Source organism: Archocentrus centrarchus, chromosome 14 (assembly GCF_007364275.1).
Source record: "Archocentrus centrarchus isolate MPI-CPG fArcCen1 chromosome 14, fArcCen1, whole genome shotgun sequence".
Lineage (NCBI taxonomy): Eukaryota > Metazoa > Chordata > Actinopteri > Cichliformes > Cichlidae > Archocentrus > Archocentrus centrarchus.
This window is the reverse complement of record NC_044359.1, coordinates 14,759,648-14,782,346: the sequence shown is the minus strand read 5'-3', so window position 1 is coordinate 14,782,346 and position 22,699 is coordinate 14,759,648. Positions and strand designations below refer to the sequence as shown.

Here is a 22,699-nt window from a genome sequence, read left to right as displayed (position 1 = left end):
TCCACACTTGAGTGTTGCCTTATCAGACAACCTGTGGTCAGAGTCGAACTGTCTTCAAAACATGCTCATTTAGTGGTTACAAAAAAAAAAATTACGGCTCTTACAAAATACTTTGTTTGTTCAGAAACTGTGCAAATAACCACAATCCAATAATGGATTGGGTCTGTAACTCTAAAAGAAGTTGCAGCAGGTAGTGCACGTATGACACTATAATCATAACTTGTATAAATCTAGAGGAAGCATTATTTTCCTGTCTGGTGCACTGGAATGCTCAACAGATTTTAATATCAGTGCATCAATTTCTAGCTAAAACTTCAGTATTTCAGCAAATATACAACAACAAGTGAGTCACCAGGAGCAACTTACTTAATTTCCTTAATGGTGCACTTTAAGCAAGTCAAAATTAGGCCACTATCAAGTTTTTCCTCAAAGCTGTAATGAAAGGTGAGACTACACAAGTGAAAGTCTGAACAGTGGATTCGGAGAGTGAATGTTTGCCTCCACATGTACAGTAACCTCAGTTAGGTAAATAATTGACTGGCTTACAGGACAAGGTCCTTGGCCTTGACAACCTAACATATTCAACGATATACGCATACGTCAAACAAAGCTGCAAATATGCCAAACATGTAAATGTACTATTTAGTAAATAGTGAAGATGAAGGAAACTGCATTAGCAAAATAAACTCAAATAGCCGGATCACTTAAGGGTTAATAGGGATTTACGTTTGCCCTTTTCCCACCTCTCTGATAAGTTTCAGGAAATCTGTCTTGGTAGTTTATTTGCATACGATAAGATAAGATGAGGTAAGGTAAGATTAAACTGCCATCATTGGCCCATCATTAGAGAATACCTTTCTTACACCAGTTAAAATTAAGTTAAACACAACAACAAATAACTTATGTAAGTAGAATGTTATGCTGTTCAATAAAACAGAATACAATATGTCCCCAAAATTAAATAAATTAAAACAATTACAAGTTGTGATTTTTCAAGCAGTTTTCAATTCAGCTCAACTTTTCAGCCATGGCTGTCATATACTTCTCCTTTGGTGTCTACATTTAACTCAACCCATGTAAAATTTAATGATCTCTAACATCCTTTCTTATCTTGGCTGTCACATATTCCTACTGTAGTCACATCGTCATGAGAGTTTCTCAGCAATATGGCACTGGGCTGTGGAGGGAACGGGGCATGCAACACGGAAAAAGGAACTGTGACTTGAGACCGTTTATGTTAATAATAATTTTTATATTATATTGTAATATACTGCTAATTATTAAATAAAGAACTGAGAACCATAGCTAGGATTAAAAAAAAAAATTATATACATGAATATGAAAATTAACACTGTGTTTAAAGTTTTCCTCATCTTGGAAAAATGTCAACTTATTTCTTGTATTATATTATTATAAGCAATTAGCTACAATTAAAAGATTATCAACATACCAAAGAACGGCATCCCTGTGGCTGCCGGGTACTCCATTTTCTCAAATCTAAATAGTGAAGACAACTGCTACCAAAGGGGTCTTAATTTATTTATATACCATTCTTGAAAAGTGACCCTCACAGAGAGGCAAAAGAAATTTGTATAATTCAGTTTTTAAATCCACACTTGATCTAATCAAATACAATTTTAAACTTAAGCCTATTCTCAGTGAAATATGCATTGTAAATTGACCTTAAATTTTAACAAGGCAAGATAATCTTTAAAGCCAAGTCACAGGCATAATGAGTCCAGTCCAGACAGAAAAAAGCTGACCCAGCTGAAACCAGACCTCAGTGGTGGTACCGTACACCTTTTGCTTTTGCTGTAAAAAATTAACAGAAATTTGGCAGTTAAACTGTGTTGCACCTTGGCGAGTTTTGATTTAATCCAAGCAGTAACACTGAAAAAGCAACTAATGTGTGGACACAGCAGACCTCTGGATTCCCGCTACAGTTTAACAGTTTAACGGCCTCTTGCTGAATCAGGAAGGCTGGATTAAAGGTTATCGCAGACTAGATTATCCAAATTTAGGCCGACAGGCAGCACAAAAGAAATATAGCTACAAAAATATCTCACAAACACAAAATCTGATAGCTTTCAGTACCGAAAGAGCACACCGTGGCACAGTGCCCACGCTGCTCTGAGAATCGTTTTTTTCAGCAACGGGCAGGAAATTCCTCCAACTCAACTGAATAATTAAGAAAACAAGTTATGACATGTTGGAGAATTTACAGTGCCTACAAAGTCCAAGTTTAATTTTTACGCATAAGTTTTCTGTTGGCCTCCAAAATTCCTGAATTTTTTTATGTGTGTTTCTGATTTTGAAAGGGAAAAAATCATGCAAAGAGAGAAACGCACAAAGGTGGTAGAGGGAGTCTGATTCTCTGAGTAACAGAAGACGTAGAATGGGATGATAATAATGTTTAACACATTTTATGAGAACACTGGTTTGTCACCATTCAAGATGAGTCACATATACAGAAAAAAAATTGCATGTAGTTAAAGGGGGTGTTAAAAAACTGTTATCGAATGCTGAGATTTTAGGAGCATACAGTCAACAGGTGAAGTTCCCCCTTTAATGAGAAAAAACATAACATAACATAACATAACATAACATAACATAATGTCACTGAGATATGTATTCATGTGTAATTAATCTGATTTTGAGAAATATATGAGGAAATGCACCAGGATCTATGTAATTCATCCTCTCAACAACAGATTAATGCTATGTTTCAGTTCTGCTCACAGTCAATTAAAGTCAGTTGACAACTAAAAAATTAGGATCATCCTTGAGGACCATAAAAATGAAGTAAAATGATCTAATCTGACATTTCAAGTCACCTTAAAAGAGTCAGCATTATGTCAGACACCGTCATTAACACTAAGATAGCTGATCTGCTTCTTTCTCTAACCTGTTGCTGAAATGCATGCTCACATGCTAGGGGACATTTTCAGCATGCAGGTGACGGGGGCGTATAGTGGTTGGACTTCGCACACCACCTTCACTAACCAATTTCCTGTGGAAAACCTTAAGATTCTATTTGCAGTATGTAGCCATTTCCAGGACCTATAGCCTTTTCATTTGGTTTTCTCATTCAGGTTACCAGAAGCTGCTGCTTTCACATGTTAGGATTTTTTAAAGTTTGCAAGAGCACTGACGAGAAGGATGTAGACTGTAAACCGGCCCCATTACCACCCTCCTCCAGTTCTCGATTCAGCTAGTTTGCATTGGTAGGTTAGTCATCAAATGAAGGGAGAGGTCAGACATGAGACACACACACACAGATATGCACTCTCAGGAACTTTAAATCATAGTGCTGATAGTCATTACATTATTCAGAAGGTTATTGAGAATACAACAAAGATCTTGTATTCTTTTCTGTGTACAGCTACTCTATGCCAAGAATTGGCCCCCAGCTAGCTCTGCTGACAATAAACAATCATCTCACAATGAGTAACGAGGCATTTCTGAGTGTGTTTCTGGTCATTTAAATATGTTGTGGGTGTTATGGCTATAAAGCTTCTTAGATTTAAAAATAAATCTAAGAAGTCACCAAATAAGTGTCCAATCCCCCAAAAAACAAGCAGCCAAATTTATATTAAAATTTGAAAGAACGCAGATATTTATCCAGCTAAAAGTGGCTGAAAGAAAAGCGCTGGTTTTTGCAATTGCTGAAAATGTAAAAGTACAGAAAGAGAAGGAGGTAACCAAAGAAAAAAAAAAAAAAAAAAAAAAAAAAAGGAATTTCCCAGGTTAGAACAGTAATTATAAATGTTCCTGGTGTAAATTCCCATTAAAAATTGGTTCAAGCCATGTCAAGATCTATGTAGACAATGATAAGTTCACAACAGTAGCATAAATAAGCTGGCAGATACCAAAATAGCCTTCAAAAAGGAAACAGCTTGTCTGCAACAGGACTACACCTCAGTTTAGCTCTCTGCACTACTGCTTCAAAGACTCACAACAACAGGGCCCAGAACAAAAAAAAAGGTAAGACAGGCAGAAAAAAAGAGAAGCAAGAAGAGTAAACACAAAAGTGTCTTGTTCATAAATGTAAAACATTAAAGTACATTAATATGCATCACAGAACATTTCAACACACTCAATATCACTTAGCCTGGATATCTGGATCCCCCCATGAGCTGATACTAAGAGCATAAAATCAATTAACCAGTAAGATGCAGTGAAATGCAATGTTTTTTATACAGCTATTCAAACAGTAAATGGCTATCTGTACGCATGTTAAGTAACCTGAACTCAAACAAAGTCGACTGAGGGTGGCATAATCTCAGAGATTGGAAATACAGGAAACTGAGACAACAGATGTGAAGTTGACCTAGTTTTTGTCTTGGTTTAGCACCTTTTGTCTGTTCCCATTTTTAAAATCATAGAGGCTTTCGGTTTGACTTGAATTTCCCAGCCTGCCGTTTATATAACAAGCATGTCTTTGGTCTGTGGGAGGAATCCCACACAGGCACATGGAAAACATGAAAACTCAACACAGAAAAGCCTCAGATAAAACTTTTGCAGTGAGGTGAGTGCTAAGTACGGCACTACAAAGTAACCCTTGCAATATATGCTTTGTTTACATAACATAATATACGAGAAAAACCAGGTGTCAACTCATCATCATATTTACGTCAATCATACTCTAACTACTTTAGGTATTAGAGATTTCTTTCAAACGATAACGATAATTATTGTTATTCAGACACAAGCTACAACAGTTAGCTAACACATCTTATTACTCGCTTGTTACACGTAAAAAAAAGGAAAGAAAATATGAGGCCAGTGGTATGATTTAAAACCTTTTTTCTTTCAGTTGTTTGGCTGACATCCATATATTTAAGTTCACTAATTATAGTAGGATAAGTCAGTAATCACTGTATTTGAACAAGGTTAACTATGATTTAGTGTTTCCCCAGCTGCTACTTTCTCTTTATGCTGGAGGTCATGTCACACTGACCTATGAGTCATTTTAGCATAGAAAACGCACCTAACTCAAGAACCAATTTTAAATTGGCACTTTGTTAGTAGCAGCCTTTTGCAAAAATGTATCATTTGTTCAAATTTCTTTAACTTAATCTATAAATAAGTTGACAGGCATAAAATAGTATTTTTGCACCAACAAGGCAATAGCCTAAGAACTATTGGCAGAAAACTGGAGATGGTGTGCATTAACTAACAAATGGAGGGCAAAAGGAGATGTGGCAGGCCTGCAAAAACTATTTACAGTAGATGAACAGTATCTAAAAATGATGTCATAAAGAAGGAAGAAAAAAAATCCAGGACCAGAGGTATGCATCCCCGAAGCCTCTGAAATAGTCTCAGTGGAAGGGTGGCTGTCAAGGAGCCATTCTTAAGGAAAGGAAACTGTGAGAAAAGGCCGGAGTATGCCTAATTACACAAGAACTGGGCTGAAAATCAGTGGCAACAGGTCTTATGGAGCAATGAATCCAAATTTGAAATTTGTGGTTCAAATTGTCAGCATGCACAGAGGAGGTAAGGAGAGAGGTACAACAGTGATTGTCTACAGCCATTTTTAAATCACAGTGGAGGCTCCGTCATGGTGTGGGGTTGCATTTCAGCCAGTGAGGCTGGAGGATCTTGGATATATGAATGCCAGAAAGTATTGTCAGATTCTGATGCACCATGCAATCCCATCTGGACATCGTCTGATTCTAACAGCTTTTTCTCTCAGCATGCCAATGATCCCAAACACACTGCTAATGCAGTAAAAGTCTCCCTAAAAAATTAAAAGAACACTTTGAAAACAAATCAGATTTCAATGGGGGAAAAAAGTCATGCTGGATATCTATACCAATATTCAATTCAATTCAGTTTTATTTATATAGCGCCAAATCACAACAAGCAGTCAGTCAAAGGCACTTTATGTTGTAAGGTAAAAACCCTACAATAATTACAGAAGAAACCAAACAATCAAAATAATCTCCTCTGAACAAGCACTGGGCGACAGTGGGAAGGAAAAAACTCCAGGAAGAAACCTCCAGCAGAACCAGGCTCAGGGAGGGGCAGTCATCTGCCACGACTGGCTGGAGGTGAGGGGAGAGAGGCAGATAGACAAAGAACATGGTTATGGACTGGGTAATGTGTTAAAAATGAAATGATGCCACATCCCAGTTATTTCATCACGATATCTAATAGCAGTCAGGGCGTCGTTCCCTCTATGGGTATACCTCCCCAGGTCATGCTGAACAATGTTACAGGCAGCATAACTTTCTCCACGGCTTCTCCAGACCCTTTCTTGTCTGTCACATGTACTCAGGGTGCACCTGCTCTCATCTGTGAAAAGCACAGGGTGCCAGTAGTAGACCTGCTAATTCTGGTAATCTCTGGCAAATGCCAATCAGCCTCCACTGTGCCAGGCGGTGAGCACAGGGCCCACTAGAGGACATCGGGCCCTCAGGCCACCCTCATGAAGTCTGTTTTTGGTTGTTTGGTCAAAAGCATTCACACCAGTGGCCTGTTCCTCCTTGCACAAAGGAGCAGATACCCATCCTGCTGATGGGTTAAACACATTCTACGACCCTGTCCAGCTTTCCTGGAGTAATTGTCTGTCTCCTGGAATCTCCTCTATGTTCTTGAGACTGTGCTGGGAGACACAGCAAAGTTTCTGGCAATGGCACGTACTAATGTGCCATCCTGGAGAAGTTGGTCTACCTGCACAACCTCTGTAGGGTCCAAGTACTGCCTCGTGCTACCAGTGGTGACCCTAGCTTAATGCAAAACTAGTGAAAAAACAGTCAGAAAAGTTGAGGGGGGAAAAAAACTATCTGTTGCCTCCACCTGTGAAACCATTCCTGTTTTGAAGGTTGTCCCATTGTTGCCCCTCTAGTGCATCTATTGTTAATTTCACTAACCCCGAAGCAGCTGAAACCAAACCTGTTCTGCTACCGAACAACCAGATCAACATCCCAGAAGTTTAACTGACTTGATGCTATGCTCTGATTAAAAACTTTAATTTTTTTGAGCAGTGTGCTTTAAAAAGAAAGATACAGTATTAGTCATGGAGCCCAAAGCCTGGACCTCAATATTATAGAAGCAGTATAGGGTCAACTTAACAGAGAATGCTGTGTCTTATATTCTGTATTTTCATGGATGTTTGCATGTTTCAGTAAATAGATGCATCTGTTTCCCATTTGCCTAGCAAAATATAAAGAAATAAGGAATGGTTTGAGACTTTTACATAACATTGTATATTATATACTATATAGTGCTTTTCTGTGTCTAACAACCTTTCTAGCACTTCAGAACTGTGTACAAGGCATTGGTGCTGAACCTGTTGTGGCTTCTTTAATATTTCGTCTTAAAATTTACATCATAAAATAAGTTGCAATGGCTCCATAAATATTTTCTACAAGCAATGGAAATAACTGTCTGTGACATATGCTGACTTTTTTTTTTTTAAAGGAGCTCTAAGTCCACTCAACAATAAAACAAAGCAACTCTTACGATGCAATCTGTAACACACCTCAATTGTCAAACAAAAGCTTAATTTTCCTGTTAAAACAAAACAAAACAAAACAAAAACTGTCTGCTTTACCACAATTGATATTTCTAAAACCAGTGTGGGTTGTGTGCGTGTTGGTGTGTGTGTTTATGTGACAACTGTGTGTGTACAGCTTTTGCATGCCTCTGTTAAATAAAGAGCTCTGAGGGGCCCATCGAGGGTAAGTAGGTGAGGAGAAAAAAAGGGACTGACAGTCTATGAAGAGTGAGACAGCAACAACCATAGCAGATATGCACACGTGGCTTCCCAGTTTCCCTGTGTACACTGCACACACACACAAAGCACTTGCTATCCTCAGCCATGCTCTTACACACATTGACGCAGGCAACACAGCAACAGAGACAAGTTGACATCAGCTTTTTAACCCTTTTTACTCTGTATGATTCAGAACATTTTATGAAGAGTTTAATTCAGAACCACACAGATGAGGTTAAAGCAAAAGTGAAAACAAATATCTCCGTAATAAGAGGGGTGTCCTGCTATTTCTAGAATTGATATGAATCTTGCAAGGGCCTCATTTCACCCTGGGCATGTAGCAACAAACATTTGTCTATTTGATTATCACTTATGTAACACAAAGCTTGAGCCAAGCAATGTGGTCGAGCCAAATCACATTCAAACTGTGTTGAAAATTCCCATAAATCCACTAAATGTTCTAAATGATATGCAGGATGTAGTTGGATTAGATGGTATTTGATATAGGAACAGTCACTGTATTTATCCTTCCTTTAAGATATGGCAGGCATCATTTATACAGTGGGGAAATAATACAACATATTGTGATCTAATGCAAAAGAACTGCAATATAGAGTAACACTGCATATTTAATTATCTTCAGTTCTAGTGACGCATCGATCGACTAGCCAGCATTCTCGGCCCTTTAGATATATCCAGTAACCAGCTGATCTGTTTCATGCATGCACAGCACATGCACAGCTGCACAAGCAAACAGTTATTGCCTCCCTCACAGTGACTGTGGCTGTTACCAAGTTCTCAACTCTAAGTGAGGTAGACAAAGTAAACCCAGGGGGGGACCACAACGAAAACGTGAGACGCTTAAAACACCGTGACCTGGTTGAGCATGCCCAGTCTGAAGAAGCTAACAAAGGCTGAAGCTATCCTGAGCTTAGAGTCAGACATACTGGAAAATAATAAGTACCTACAGTATAAATCTGTTGCACCTGCTTTTGTTTGGTAAGGTAAAACATGTCAGGTAAAAGAGGAAGTACAGCAACTCATTTTCAGTGAATTATCTGTACCTTTTTCCAGAGCACTTTACTTTCATGTTTAAGTGAGAGAAGAGCCTGTAACTTACTACAGTTTAGTGAAAATTCTAAAGTTTAACAGCTTATTATGAAAATAAAATGTTTGCACTGTAGAAAAGTTGAATTTTGTTTTTATATTCTGTCAATTATAGCTCTTAGAGAGAAAATCAGAATCAGTAAAAACAGTAGGTCACTCCCACAAAGAAGCCAGAAACTCCCAAGAAAACTGCAATCGGTGCATCTCTATTCAGTTCCAAGATATTGAATCACACACAGATGAATCACAATGACCTGTTGCTTTCCTGGTTTTTATGAAATGCAAGAACATTAATTCTATTCTTCAATTTTTTTCTGATGTTATTGTTTGTTATGTTATATTAAGTTTCATGTTTTTCATTTATTATTTATAGACATTTATTGCAGTTTTTATTATTCAATGTGCAATTCCCTAAAGAAATGACTATAATAAAACCCAATGTAATTAGAAGCACTGTAACACAAGAACAGTTACACAGTAAACCTCATAGTCTGTAGCTGAAAGATACCCTTAAAAAGAAATTAGTATGATGTAGAAAAATAAATCAGTCAGAATTTCCCGCTGTTCTTTGTTCTAGCTTCTAACTGTGAAAATGTAAATGTAATGCTTTCTTTGGTTCTTTGTAACCAAAACAAATTTAACACTCTGAAGCATTTTTAAAAAATATTTAATGATTTCACAGGCAAAATTATTATTAGTTGCACCCTTTGTATAATTTAAAAGTTTTATTTTGAAATAATCTTCCATTCATGCAAAATTACATTCAACATAGTCAGCTTAGTGTTATTCAAAGTGAGGCCTTGCAAAGGTGTCTAACTTTGTCGGACATTTAAATTATTTATGCATGGTGAGAATCGCTTAACTGCTGAATACAAATACATAAGCGTGGTCCAGTTATACTTGTTTGGTCAGTGTACTGGTAGGTCAGTTTGTTTTTGTCATTTGTTCATACAATAAGCTGTTTGCACTAACAGAGGTTTTGCTTTGCAGTGTTCAGGTCTTGCAGAGCATCAGTGCTGTGCATCTGAGAAACACAGTACCTCATCACACTTCATGCTGGTGCAGCAAAGCTCAGCACAGCAGGAAGTCAGTTACAAAAGCACCTTGTCCGCATTTAGCAATAAAGTTAACTACAGTTTATTATAAAGGGGAAAGACTGGGTTGGGAAGACTGAGGTGTGCATTTATTTACTACGACAGAGAGATGTCATCAACAGTAAAACAACCTCAGAGTAAATCAGTCTGACACCAAGGAGACAGCAATAGCTGAAACTCGTGGTCATATATCACTTACTTACAGCTGGCCTGCGCTAAATACCTCAATGGCTCTTTAAGAAGGCTAGTACTGACTCACATTATTACCATACATTAATCAAATACTATCTTTTCACTTTCACATAAAACCACATAGACTCTTGTAAAACTAAAAATTAAACCTCTTTCAACGTCACACTCTGAGTTGGTTCAGTTATCAGATAGTGCTTCCAAGCTGAAGCGAGGCGTGTCAGCCAGACACTTTTCATGCTCACCGTGCTGCACGTACGCAACTTTGTCACAGCACTAATTTTCTTCACGTCAAACGGGAGCACACACTGCATCTTTAGCGATGCTAATAACACTTTTTTACTAATGAATCATTTCCTGTGGGATCACACGTTTACATAACTTTTTGATAGCTTCCTAATAAGCACCGTTTTACAGCACAATAGTGGAAAATACTAGATGAGCAGAGCTTGGACAACGTTTTGATGCGCTACTGTGTACGAGAACATTTTAGCAATTCAGCCTAAAAATATAAATATTCAATGTCTGAGTCTGAGAAACCAAAATATGAACAAAAAAGCTCAGGGCTACAGAATCCACAAAGCTTTGACACTGGAAAATATAAGGTCTGCTTTGGGTGACGGTTCTCAGTCATTCCCTCATATCACGTCTTCAATCAGCACCATTTATTTTCTCTTCTGTCACCTCATCAAAAACATTAGTCTCCTTTTCTTGCACACATATTATGAGAACTATTTTTTCTTAATTTACTTTTGATGCATTCCTAAAATGTGCTGCAATGTGGATATATTAGAGGAACGTATACCCTGCAGTGTTTGCAGATGTGATGACACCCTCCATTCAACTGCCTTTAAGGCTGCCCTCACCAAGAATGTCACAGGGAAGTATTCAGCAGGTCCTGAGCATCTTTTTTGACTTTCTCAAGTGATTGTGTGATAAAAATCACAGTGGAGGACTCTGTGCTAAAGGTTGTAACACAACAGACTGAGCTGTCAAGTTGTCCTGTAGGAAACTGAGTTACCTCACACATATTACATTTAGCATTTCAGTAGCATCAAAAGAGAACAGCGTGGAAATTTCTATTTGGGAGGAGTAGCGGAAAAGGAAGTGCTATACTGCAATCACTGTATTTATGTCTAATATTAATCAACCACCGAATGGCATCAAAAGCAGTAGTGAGTCTGCACAGCTCATCACAGGCTACACAGTAGATCACAGTTTGCACTCAGAGATTTCACACCCAAGACTGCAACACATGATACATCGTTGTCAACTTCTCTTTTCCTTACGATGAAACTTCTTTTTTTTTTGTGAGCCGTAGCCATACCCTTCTAGAACAATACAAAGCCAATCAAACCGTGACTGAGAATAAACACAGAATCTGCAACAAAGTCAAACGCAAACAGAACAGGATAAATTTCAGCCTACCTGGAGAAGCCAACAGAAAAAGGTGCCAAGGATGGGACGGAGGTGAGCCTATCATCACCGAGCTGAATCCCAGATGACTCTCCATAACTTTTCCCCCGGGCCCAGCTATCCCCCATCAGAGGCAAGTTTGAGTACATGTCAAAAGGCTTCTGGTCTTGCATGCCCATTGTTGAAGCTGAAGTCGGGTTGGCTCTGTAGTGGTAGCCAGGTCCTGCACCGACACCCACAGGAGAGGACATGGGACCTGGTCCTCCTCCATGGAGAGAGCTGATGCTGCTCTGGAGACACTGAGACTGACAGAAACCAGCACTATCCTGCTTCTCCTGTTTTACCACACCAGGGGTACAGATTTGGATGAAAGAGTCGTCAGGATTCTTCTCTTCCTTGATGATGAGAGTGGAGAGAAGGGCCTGAGGCTGGTGATGTTGTGGCTGATGTTGCTGGTGATGTACTGGGTGGTGGTGGTGATGCTGCTGCTGCTGTTGTTGATGGGGGTGTAGGGGATGGTGTTGCTGCTCTGTGCCATTCACACCGGTACAGTTTTCTCCATTACCCATGAGAGACTTTGTTTCCTTTGGCAAGCCGCTGACAGGACAGCCACCACCGGTGCTCTCTTGTAGAATGTTATCCAAGTGTGCCACTTCTGAATCCAACTCAAAAGCACTGATTTCTGGCAGTGAGCTTGGAAGGTCCAGATCTTGCCAAATCTCTGTATCCTCAATAAGACGAACAGTGTTCCCATCCAAATCGCATGGACCAGTGCCTGTGTGCCCACTATAAGCTCCCAAGTCCTTGTCCAGAGAAAGAATGCTCTCCGTCTTTATAGGCTGGGAAAAAAGGTCAGGCAGAGGAAGGTTGCCTAGGACGGAAGTGTCTGAGGTGTTGATGACAGACGTGGGTGTATCAGAAATACACTGGTTAAACAATGGCAAGCTATCCCCCATGCTGAATATACCAATATCCTGCTGTTGTTGTTTCTGCATTCTAATCATTTTACCCTCCTTCATTTCTATCCCCTCACCCAGACCATGATGCTGACGGGACTCAAAGAGGCCACCGAGCTCCCCCTGGCCTTTGGTTCCACCCTGTCCATTGGGGGGCACTGTGGCAGGGGGCAGAGACCCAGCCAGATGCATTGCAGGCTGGAACAGTGAACCAGGTGTGTCACCGGTACCTCCTATCTCTGCAAATGTCAGGCTGTCGTCTCGATTACCATTGCACTTCAGTCCACCCTGATCCATTTCTTTTTCCTGTGGGTAACAGTGAGGACAGCGAGAGTGAATCAAAGAAGACACAACACACACACAAACACACATATACACAAAAGAGACAAAATCTGAGCTTAGCTTGAATAAATAGACACGTACAGTAGATGGTAGACAGAAGAAACAAAGAGAAAGCTTCCTGAAATACTGACACTAACAGGTGTTTTAAAACATCTGCATTATAAAGTGTTTTGGTGCTCTTTAAAAGCAGTGTTCTGCTTCTGTGCTTCTGCCCACGCTTGTCTGTTATTATTTTTTTTTTCAAATCTTTATATAAATGACAGCAGCTGAATGAAACAGGCTATCTCCCCCCCCCCCCCCCCCCCCCCACTAACACCCACACTCCAGCAATGTGGCAGACACACAAACGATACACACCAGGCACAGTTAAAGCAGACTTGCAAAATGAGACCAAGACTATTAGCCTTGTAGCACGAATGACTACAATATTGGTGTCATTTCTTCGAAGTGCCCCTTCCCCTCAATACAAGAGCAAAGAAGTGCACGACATGCCCGGGCATAACTTGTGTTACTGGTAGCCGCACTGTCAGTTCCTTGTGCAACATGCATCTGTCGGAAGACGTTAACCGACAGTGGGCGTCTGGACATGTCCCGGTGTTGTGCCAAAAAGCGACCCCCTGCTAAAAACTGATTTCCGATGTTTCTGTATGGATTGTTTATTTTTTTTTTTTATGAGTATCTGTGCTTGGATTGGTAAATAGACTGTAGTCAACAGGATTTATGAAGGGCTTGTATACCACAAATACCCAATACCACAAATCACTTTTTGGCACAACACCGGTGGCACCTGTCTATGCCCATTTGCAAGAAAGCGCAAGTTAATAATCAACTCACTTAATAAGTAAGTGCTACTGAATATACTATATATTAAAAATAAAAACAGGAACACAAATAGGCCAGCATAATTAGCTCGTAAACTTGGTCGACAACTTGATACGCTGTAAATGTCAGAACCTTAAAATAACGCACTGCCAAATCGTCCGTGACGACTAGATAATTTCCGGTGATGTTTTGATCGATGCAACTCTCTGGGCCTTTTCTGCTAAATATTTTCTTGCCCGTAAGCTGCAGTGGTAACTTTCCTCCTCCAGAACACTTTAGATAACAAATGTGTAGCATTTGAAACAGCTACAGCCACGCAGCACTGTGCTTGAAGTCCAAGGATTTGTGAGTTTTTTGGTGGCTGTCATAAGTAGCTTTTTTTTTTTCCTCTCCCAGAGCATCTGACAGAAAAGGAAAAGAATTTCTATTTTTGCCATAGGTTCCACAACTTTTCCATACCTACAATGCATTATTGCCAGCTCTATAGGCTTCAACATGCACAGCATTTCAAAAGTGAAGTTACTGAGAAAATGTATTTGTCATTAAAGTATATATATATATATATATATATATATATATATATATATATATATATATATATATATATATACTTTGGAGTTTCCTGACTTTGTAAATGGTACTCCCACCGAGCATTAGTGCAACCTGTTGGTTATGGCTGGAAACTGCACAGATCACACGCTTACAGCCGCGCAGCAAGATAAGCAGCTGGTGGGCTGAAGTTTGTGCAACATTTTTCCTTTCTTACACAAATTCCTCCCCTCGCAGAGGGACGCTATCTTCTCTAGCTGGTGGCGATCTGTCAAACTGAACTGTCAGCGCGCACGAACCTCACCGTCGGCCTCTGCCTCGGTGCAACCAGTTTCAATTCTGTCAACATTTCTACAGTCATAAAACGAGAAGACAAGTGTTTCCACCTGAAAAGATTTCATACCTGTAGTGAAACAAGATGCACTCCACCGGTTAGGTCATCTTTTATTAGTCCAACTTGGGAAAAGTGTGAAAAATGCCGCAGCGTCCTCAAGATGAAGCGCTTAAATAAAGCCCCCTCGTCGCAGTAATGTTGTGTGGCGAAGTATCAGCTGTATCTGTTGCCGCCTCTGTGGCCGTATGGCAAGAAAACATTCTCCGCAATATTTCTAACAGTAAAATCAACAGCCGACGCAGACCCAGCTCGAGCTGGCGAGATCCGCCGTCTGCGCCGTTTCACGGATCAGTCGATAACTTTTTAATGCTCAACGCCGGCAGGAGGAAAAAAGTGATCGATCGCGCACAGAACTCGAGATAAATCCGCAGGAAATTGACATATTAGTGGCGCAATGTTCTGCTAATGCGCCATTAAAAGCGCGAGAATTCTAAAGTTATATAATAGAGCCGCGAGCCCTGGCTCACTCAACTGCAAACTCAGGCGCAGGGCAGGGCGATCAGTAAGTGAAATGTGACAAGCTGAACAGAAGGCGATCTGCACTTCCTTTAACGCTCAAAAATAAAAGCCTTTTCTCTGGGAAACGTCTTTATGAGCATTAGACGAAAATGTGTTGGCCTATATATTACATAAAAATCTAAAAAAAAAAAATCTAGGTTAAAGTGCATCCGTTTTCGTTCTTCTCATATTATCCTGTTAACGTTTTTCCACATCGAGCCTTTTTTGCTTTTAATTTAAGGCATCTCCTCCTGTTTGTCTGTGACGCCTTAACACCGTTGGTTTGACACTTGGTGAACGCCCCTTTACCCACCGAAACTGCAGGAAAATCTGTCAAAACGTGTCTTCATCGGCCGCTTATAACCTCCAGGCACAGGATTAAGTAGACAGTTCTAAGCCGCAACCTGTGTTCTGCTGTAGCTCCTTGGACATCAGATCGAGGTTGGCAATGCAAATCACTTGAGCTTGGGGTTCTATTTAGGGTTGGATCTGAAAATAAAAAGGAGAAAAATCTCAGATCAAATCATGTAGTAGCCTAGTTATGATTACTTAGTTATTAAAACACTCGCCTTTCACAGTTCAAGACAGAGATAGATTAAAATATCACAAAGTCTTTGCTCTTATGTGAGGCCTTGAAACAGATTCCTGAGGGTGCTTACTGTATGGAATGTAGATAAAACATATGAAAGCTGATTATGACAGCTTCTGTCACGCTTTACACATTGTTGACTTCTTGAAGTCTTGCCTGCAGCATCAGAAAATCTGGGTAGGGGCAGACAATTAACCTACAGGAGCTGTTACAGAAGAGGAAAAAACAGACCTGAAAGGCACAATAAAACCACACCCCTTTATGCCTGCATTAGATTAGAGACAAGAGAAACCCTCCAAAACTAACTTTCAGCACTTCCATACACACATACTGTAAGCATGTTTGTATTTGTGGCATTTATTAACGTCAATATTCCATCCCTAATTTTGTTTTTTTTATCACTATGTTATTAGAACTCAAACAGATTCTCACAGAAATAGCTGGATAAAAGTCACACTGTATTGCTTTATGCTTTTATTTTGCCTATTTTAATTTAATTTAATTTTTTTTAATTCTTTGGTTTCCTGTTATAAATGACTTCAGCCACTCACTCATATTGTTTGGACAAGTGTTTCTTGAGAAGGCCGCAACATACAATCTGTCTGTTCTGCAGAGGCACATATTGAACAGACACAATCTCTATGTCTGTGGGTGAGTGTGCGCGCATATTCAGTGACTGCTCGTGGTTGTCTACGATGCGATGCGTTTAGGGGACGTCTGTAAATGGCAGCTATAGAATAAATAAATAAGTAAGTGAATAGATAATAAATTGGGTCAAACTCTACCTGAGCAGGCATTGCAGCAGTATTTGAAAATGAGCACAGCTTCACTGACTCCCTGTTCAAGGGTGGGGCTGGAGCAGAATAGCTGCATATTAAATATAATTCTCATGATACTGATATGTGCCAAATAGTTGACTGTATCTCAGCAACTTGAAGGAGTCAGCAGAGTTAAAACTTTTTCTTGAGCAATTTCCAGACTGTGTTAAACCAGTTGTGTCATAGCACTGAAGCTCAGTCATTTAGTTTACAGTTTAAAACGCATATCCCACCAGAAGATTAAACTGGCAGTGTATTTTTTGTCACTCAAATAAGTCCCGGTGGCAGCGGGTTTTTTTTGTTTTGTTTTGTTTTTTACAGACAGACTTAGTTCAGTACTTATGGCAATAGTTCAGACAGCCTGGCTGAGTTAAGTGTAGGAGTGACTCTACAGTTAAATGCACGATTCTCCTGATGACTTCTACCAGAGCAAGTTTTTATTTTGAAATTTATTTTCCTCAAATCGGTGGACTACAACAATGACTGTCCAGTGAGACATATATTTGCAACGAGGAGGAGAAAGGGGAGGGAGGAGAATTGAGTCTGTGCAGACAGGTGGAGACACTCAAAATAATTTAGGATGGGCTGATCCAAACCAACAGCCTAAAGAAGAAAGACAGAAAAGTTAAAGTGGCGGGAGGATAACGGGAAGATGTAGCAGGCGTGGCCCTCCATGCATGTGGCTCTATTAGAAGGAGCAGAGTGTGTCCTGTGCATGCGGCTGTCTCGTTAACAGCCGTGAGGCTGGAGAGATGCAGAAGCTCCCCAGGGCCTGAGAAAACCACACTGTTCTCAAAACATCACAGGGAACACAGTGAGTTTTTAATGCCGGGTAACAATGGGTGATCCTATTTACCAATAAATAATAAAAACAGTGGACGTGCCGTGCTCCAAGTGAATGTATGTACAGCTGGGAATACATGGAGAAGTATGCTGTTGTGGTTGTGTAATGCAGCTTGCTCTGTCTTGCTAGTTTCCAGTGCATGTGTTGCTGCAGAGCGAATTGCTTGCAATACCAAATGGAGACTGAAGCTTGGGTTTAATGTGTTCTTCACCTTTGAAAAATAAAACACTCCCATGGACTAGACTTTTGGTTCAAGAGTCACAATTGCATGCATGAATGTTGTTACCCTTTGGTTTAATCTGCAGAGCTTTATTATATCAGCTGCTGGGATATGAAAAGATTTTTATCTGTACTGGTAGCAATCTTAAAAAAAAAAAAAAAAAAAAAAAAAAGTCCTTAAAAAAACCTAAACAGCAATGCGTTTTATTAAAAAAAAATTTCCCATTTACTCCTGAAATTTCACTTAGCATCAAACTTTATCTTTGTGAATTATTTAACAAAGAGAAAAGTTAACAAAGTGTGATGGTATCTACCTAACTACCTACCCACCTAATTTGTCATTTGTAATTTCTGTTTAAATAAAACTAATTTGAATGAAGCATAAATGTCTCATAGGGAAACATTTTGAAAATCTCTTTGATTAACTGGCATTAATGCCACTGAAGGCTAATTTGCAGGTGAGTTCATCATGTTAAAGACTACATTTGATTTTACGTCTTCTGCTGCCCAAATCTCACAACCCGCTGATCACTTTTCCAAACTGTCCAAGCCACGAGGCCATTCTGTTCAAAGCCTGTTTTGTTATGGACAACAGGAGATTTTGAACACACTCATTTTCACTTTGGAATAAGTAAACAATGCTACATTATATACTAGAATTATTGTTGTTGTTACTAGTTTTTGTGTGTTGTTATTTGTTGACGTCTTCCCTTATTTATTTATTATTTATTACACTGATTAAAGCCGGCTGTGCTACGGTTTAATTATCTAACATTCCATCAGAAGTGTTTGCATTCATTATTCTATGAATGAGTTCAGTGTCTCTTTTACCACCCTTTTGTCTTTTTCTTTCTGCTTTGTTAATCATTTAGGTCTCCTGTGCTGTTAGATTGTGCAAAAGCCCAATAAATATCTGCCCTGTAATGTAATTGTCCCTTGGGGTCCATTATGACCAACATGAAGGACACAACAAAAGACACCTTTCAAATCAAAGTTCAGGGGAAAGGAAAAAGTTAAAAAGCAATCACAACAAAATCAGTCTAATAAGTTCATTAAGTGGTGAGACTTTAATGAACTGATTAGACCTCGTAAAACCCATTAGGACTTTTAGAACACGGTCAAGAACTGACATCAAGTATTTCAGCTGATGATCGTGCCTGAGCTTGAACAATTCTTATGTGGTAACAACAAGTAGGGCTAGTCTGAGCATCTGACTGATGATCTAATAATGACAACAACTGATGCCTACAAAGCTAGAGAAGACTATAGAAACATGTCAAAGCACCCCCACAAGTTAATTACGTCAGTCCAAAATACTATTAAGAAATGGAAGTTTGGAAATTGAGAAAGAAAACTGATAAATGAAACTGACAAAGCACCATCACATGACTGGAAAAGACCTTCAGAACAGTTGAGCTGACACAGGAGTGGCAGTATATTTTTTTTCACAGGATAACCATGATCACAAACTTGGGAAAGCTGCATCTGATGGAGTCAGAGTTTTCTCGGGAAAAAAATGACAGGAGCAGTATTTGATTAAAGGAAAATGTTGCCAACTTGTAATACATCAAAGCTGAAAATGTTCTGTTTTGGTCTGAGTTAGTGACACAGGAAACATTGGAAAGGAAGAGGGAAGATATTAGTCAATTTCAGATGCAAAGTTATGAAGTCAGTTAATAAAATGCTACTGGAAAGATTCTGGTGTTCACATCAGAACTCTAAAGCATACCTCAAAGTCCACCAAGAACTACTTATGTTCTACTCATATTTGTCTTATTCATCATCTATGATTTACCGTCTTTACTGCATACAATTCTGGGACTGTCCTAAGATTTGATATGCAGGCCTGACTAATTCTTTATTTAAACACAAACAAAAATCAACTTAAAAATGACACAGTTTTAACCCTTAAAATGAACAGTCCCCAGCCATTTCACTGCGTATACTTGTTCAACTGCTTGTTAACACAATTATCTAATCAGTCAATCACATGGGAGCAGTTTAATGCATTTAGGAATTCAGGCAATAAAGGTGATTTAACTTACTTTCACTTTCGCTGTGGGTCCAGGTGTGGGGGATATTTTCTTGGCACACTTTGGGCCCCTTAGTACCAACTGAGCAGCCTTTAAACGCCACAGGCTTTAAACCACCTACATGAGTATTGCTGCTGACCACGTCCATCCCTTTATGACCACAGTGTGCTTCCAGCAGGATAACATGCCGTGTCACAAAGCTCAGATCATCTCAAATTGGTTTCTTGAACATGACAATGAGTTCACTTGTTGCTATTGTGTTTCATATTAATCTATAGCTGTGGAACTACCATGCTGCAAAAAACAACAGCAATAAACACAGTACGTGCTCTTTATCCTCATCTGTGAACATTATACTATCCAGATAAGCTACTGTTAACTCATCACTTAATTATCGTTTATCGTTTGAACATTTTTCATTGCAACAAAAATAACTTCAGAAGCTAAACTTTGGAATAGGACACCTTGTTTGACTTTATTCCATCCTGCTCAGTTGTTTCTTTTGTTGTTGCATTCTCACATCCACTCTCACACTCCCCCAGAAACAGAAATGTAACAGCACAAATCTCCAGTATGTCCAACAAACAAATCTTCTTCTTTTGTGATTAGCTTTACTAAAGCCAAAATCTACTGAGTTTCTCAGTACATTATTTGCTTTTCATAAAGCAATTCAGGATCAATGGGGGGCTGGAGCCTAACCCAGTTGCTATAGCCCCACACAAGGCCAACACAGAGAGACAGACAACCATTCACACTCTCATTCACACCTATGGGCAATTCTGAATTACCCCGGTAACTGCATGTCTTTGGATTGTGGGAGGAAACCCGAGTACCTAGAGAGAACCCACGCAGACACAGGGAGAACATACAAACTCCACACAGAAAGGCCCTGGTGGATTCGAACCATGCTAACAGTGCTAACCATCACACCACCGTGCTGCCCCGTTCTCAATGTTTTAATTTTATGAATTAAAACTATGAGAAAATGGTGATATGGATTATAAAAACTTTATAAATATTACAACATTTAATGTGTTATATGTACAAGTTGTATTTAACACGCAAACATGTGGGAACTGATGTTGCATTCAAATCAAATCAGTGTAATTGCTTCTAGAGTATACAGAGAATACAACACATGCTGTTCTTGGATGAATAAACTAAAAGGGAACACTGCATGAAACCTCAGGAAGAATAAGAGAGGTGACATGCCTTTTCCAGAACAGACAGACAACCATGAAATGGATTTTGTGTACAAAGAATAGGCAAAAATGATGATAAAATGGATGATAAAATTACATATTTACTGTATATATGTATACAGTACTGTATGAAAACATGGAGGACCTCAAGAACATGACCACAATGGAGATCTTGAGAGAGAACAGACTACAAAAAAATAAGAATTGAAACTGATCATTTTACAAACACACTGAAGAAAGGTTGACAAAATGCACACAAGGGAGAAAAATCTGAATTTCCTGGAGGACAAAGATCCAGACCCAATGTACCGTATCTGTAATAAGAAACTGACAAGAGGAAAGAGAGAGGTCTCAAGAGAAGACAGAATGGAAAATGCAGGTTGTAGTTGTTCAAGCTGCAAATTTGTTCTTTAAGTGCTCTATCTGGACACCTAGTTGCTGAGTTCTGTGCAACTAGGGAATGAGGTTAGCTCTGTTTGCAAACTACAAATTTCAACTTTGGTTCTTACATATTAGATGTATTGTGTGGGCAAAACCAGAAAGAGACGTATAAAAAAGGACAAAAGGGCAGCCATACAGGAAGGAAGAAAGAAGAGTTTCGCTTTGGTGTGCCAGCCATCTTCCATCACACATGATGCCAGTACCAGTTAGTGGCATCAAAGTGAGATCTATTGTTGCTGGCATTCCCGGTAAGAACTCAAAAGTAATGAGCAAATGTTTATTTAACCTAGTCCAGGAAGCCAGCTTTTTGAGGGTTTGTAATAAATGAAAGATCAGAACAGGCCGTTCTTTTTATTTTGTTCCTAGACCAGAAAACTCAATTTGGATTTCTGGATATCTGATGTTAAAATGGAAACTGTATGGGTTCTAAGTAACTGAGCATGCTGCTCAGATTCAGAACAGCAAATTCTGACAGCTGGAACTCCGTGCCCACCACTTAGACTTGCACTTTGCACAAGCTGTGGCCTGCATCTAGTCCAATCATTTCTAAACTCCATATTCCCCACATTCTCTCTCTCTCCCTCTCTCTCTCTCTCTCTCTCTCTCTCTCTCACACACACACACACACACACACACACACACACACACACACACACACACACACACACACACACACGCACAAAGATGCAAATGTGACACATGGCTTTTGTACAGACTGACAGTCAAGATGACACAGAACAGTAAATGTGCAAGCTTATAAACAGGACATAAGACCGAGGAATGAGTCTGCTGTGCTTATTGTACTATTACAAACATCCGGAAGGGGAAAAAAACAATCAACTGCCACTGCTGCCATACATTCAAAACAGTTGAGACAGTTGAGTGAAGGACTATTACTGTAGTTTCCCCAAAGGATTGTGTTGTGGTGAAGTCAGACTGAGAATCAATGCCTTCAGTGGGCTCTATTAGTGCATGTTTTCTTGTTGCATATAACAGTAAAAACCTGAGTACATACATGATGTATTAACAGTAAACATTATTTTAAAAAAAGCCTTTAAAGATGGGACCATCCTGTTCTACAGAGGCACGGTCATTAACAGAGGAATGCAGGCCTTACTGTAAAGGCTTGCCTGTATTTGTTCCAACAGAATCAGACAAGCCAACCCTTAACATCACTAAATAACGTAGTCACTTTAATTATGCAAGAGCAATAGTTACAGCTCCTTTACATCTTTTTCCCTTTTCATGTTGACAAATAAACCTATAAAAAGTCAAATAAAATGCTCTAAATGGTGAAAATAGTATTTTTTTAAAAGGCCAGGGATAACTAAGTCTAAAAAAAAATCCTTACTATCATTAATTAGGCCTCCAATCCATTAAGATTAGATATTATATTATATTACGTAACACTATTACGGACATGTTTTTTAAGATCTTACAGTATATTCAGACCAGCAGAAATTAAA

At 39.3% G+C, this 22,699-nt stretch overlaps 1 protein-coding gene across 2 annotated transcripts in view; it reads right to left on the bottom strand.

Annotated features, from left to right (window-relative positions):
* The window catches only part of LOC115792458 (glucocorticoid receptor), a 79,077-nt gene extending 64,010 nt beyond the window's left edge, over positions 1–15,067 (bottom strand). For both annotated transcript variants that reach the window (XM_030746992.1, XM_030746993.1), the window contains exons 1-2: positions 14,599–15,067; positions 11,539–12,788 (exon numbers count right to left, since the gene is read on the bottom strand). In XM_030746992.1, the coding sequence (XP_030602852.1) occupies positions 11,539–12,779 (1,241 nt within the window). In that variant the 5' untranslated portion in view covers positions 12,780–12,788; positions 14,599–15,067. The remainder of the gene's footprint in view (positions 1–11,538; positions 12,789–14,598) is intronic.
* Positions 15,068–22,699: the final 7,632 nt, after the last annotated feature.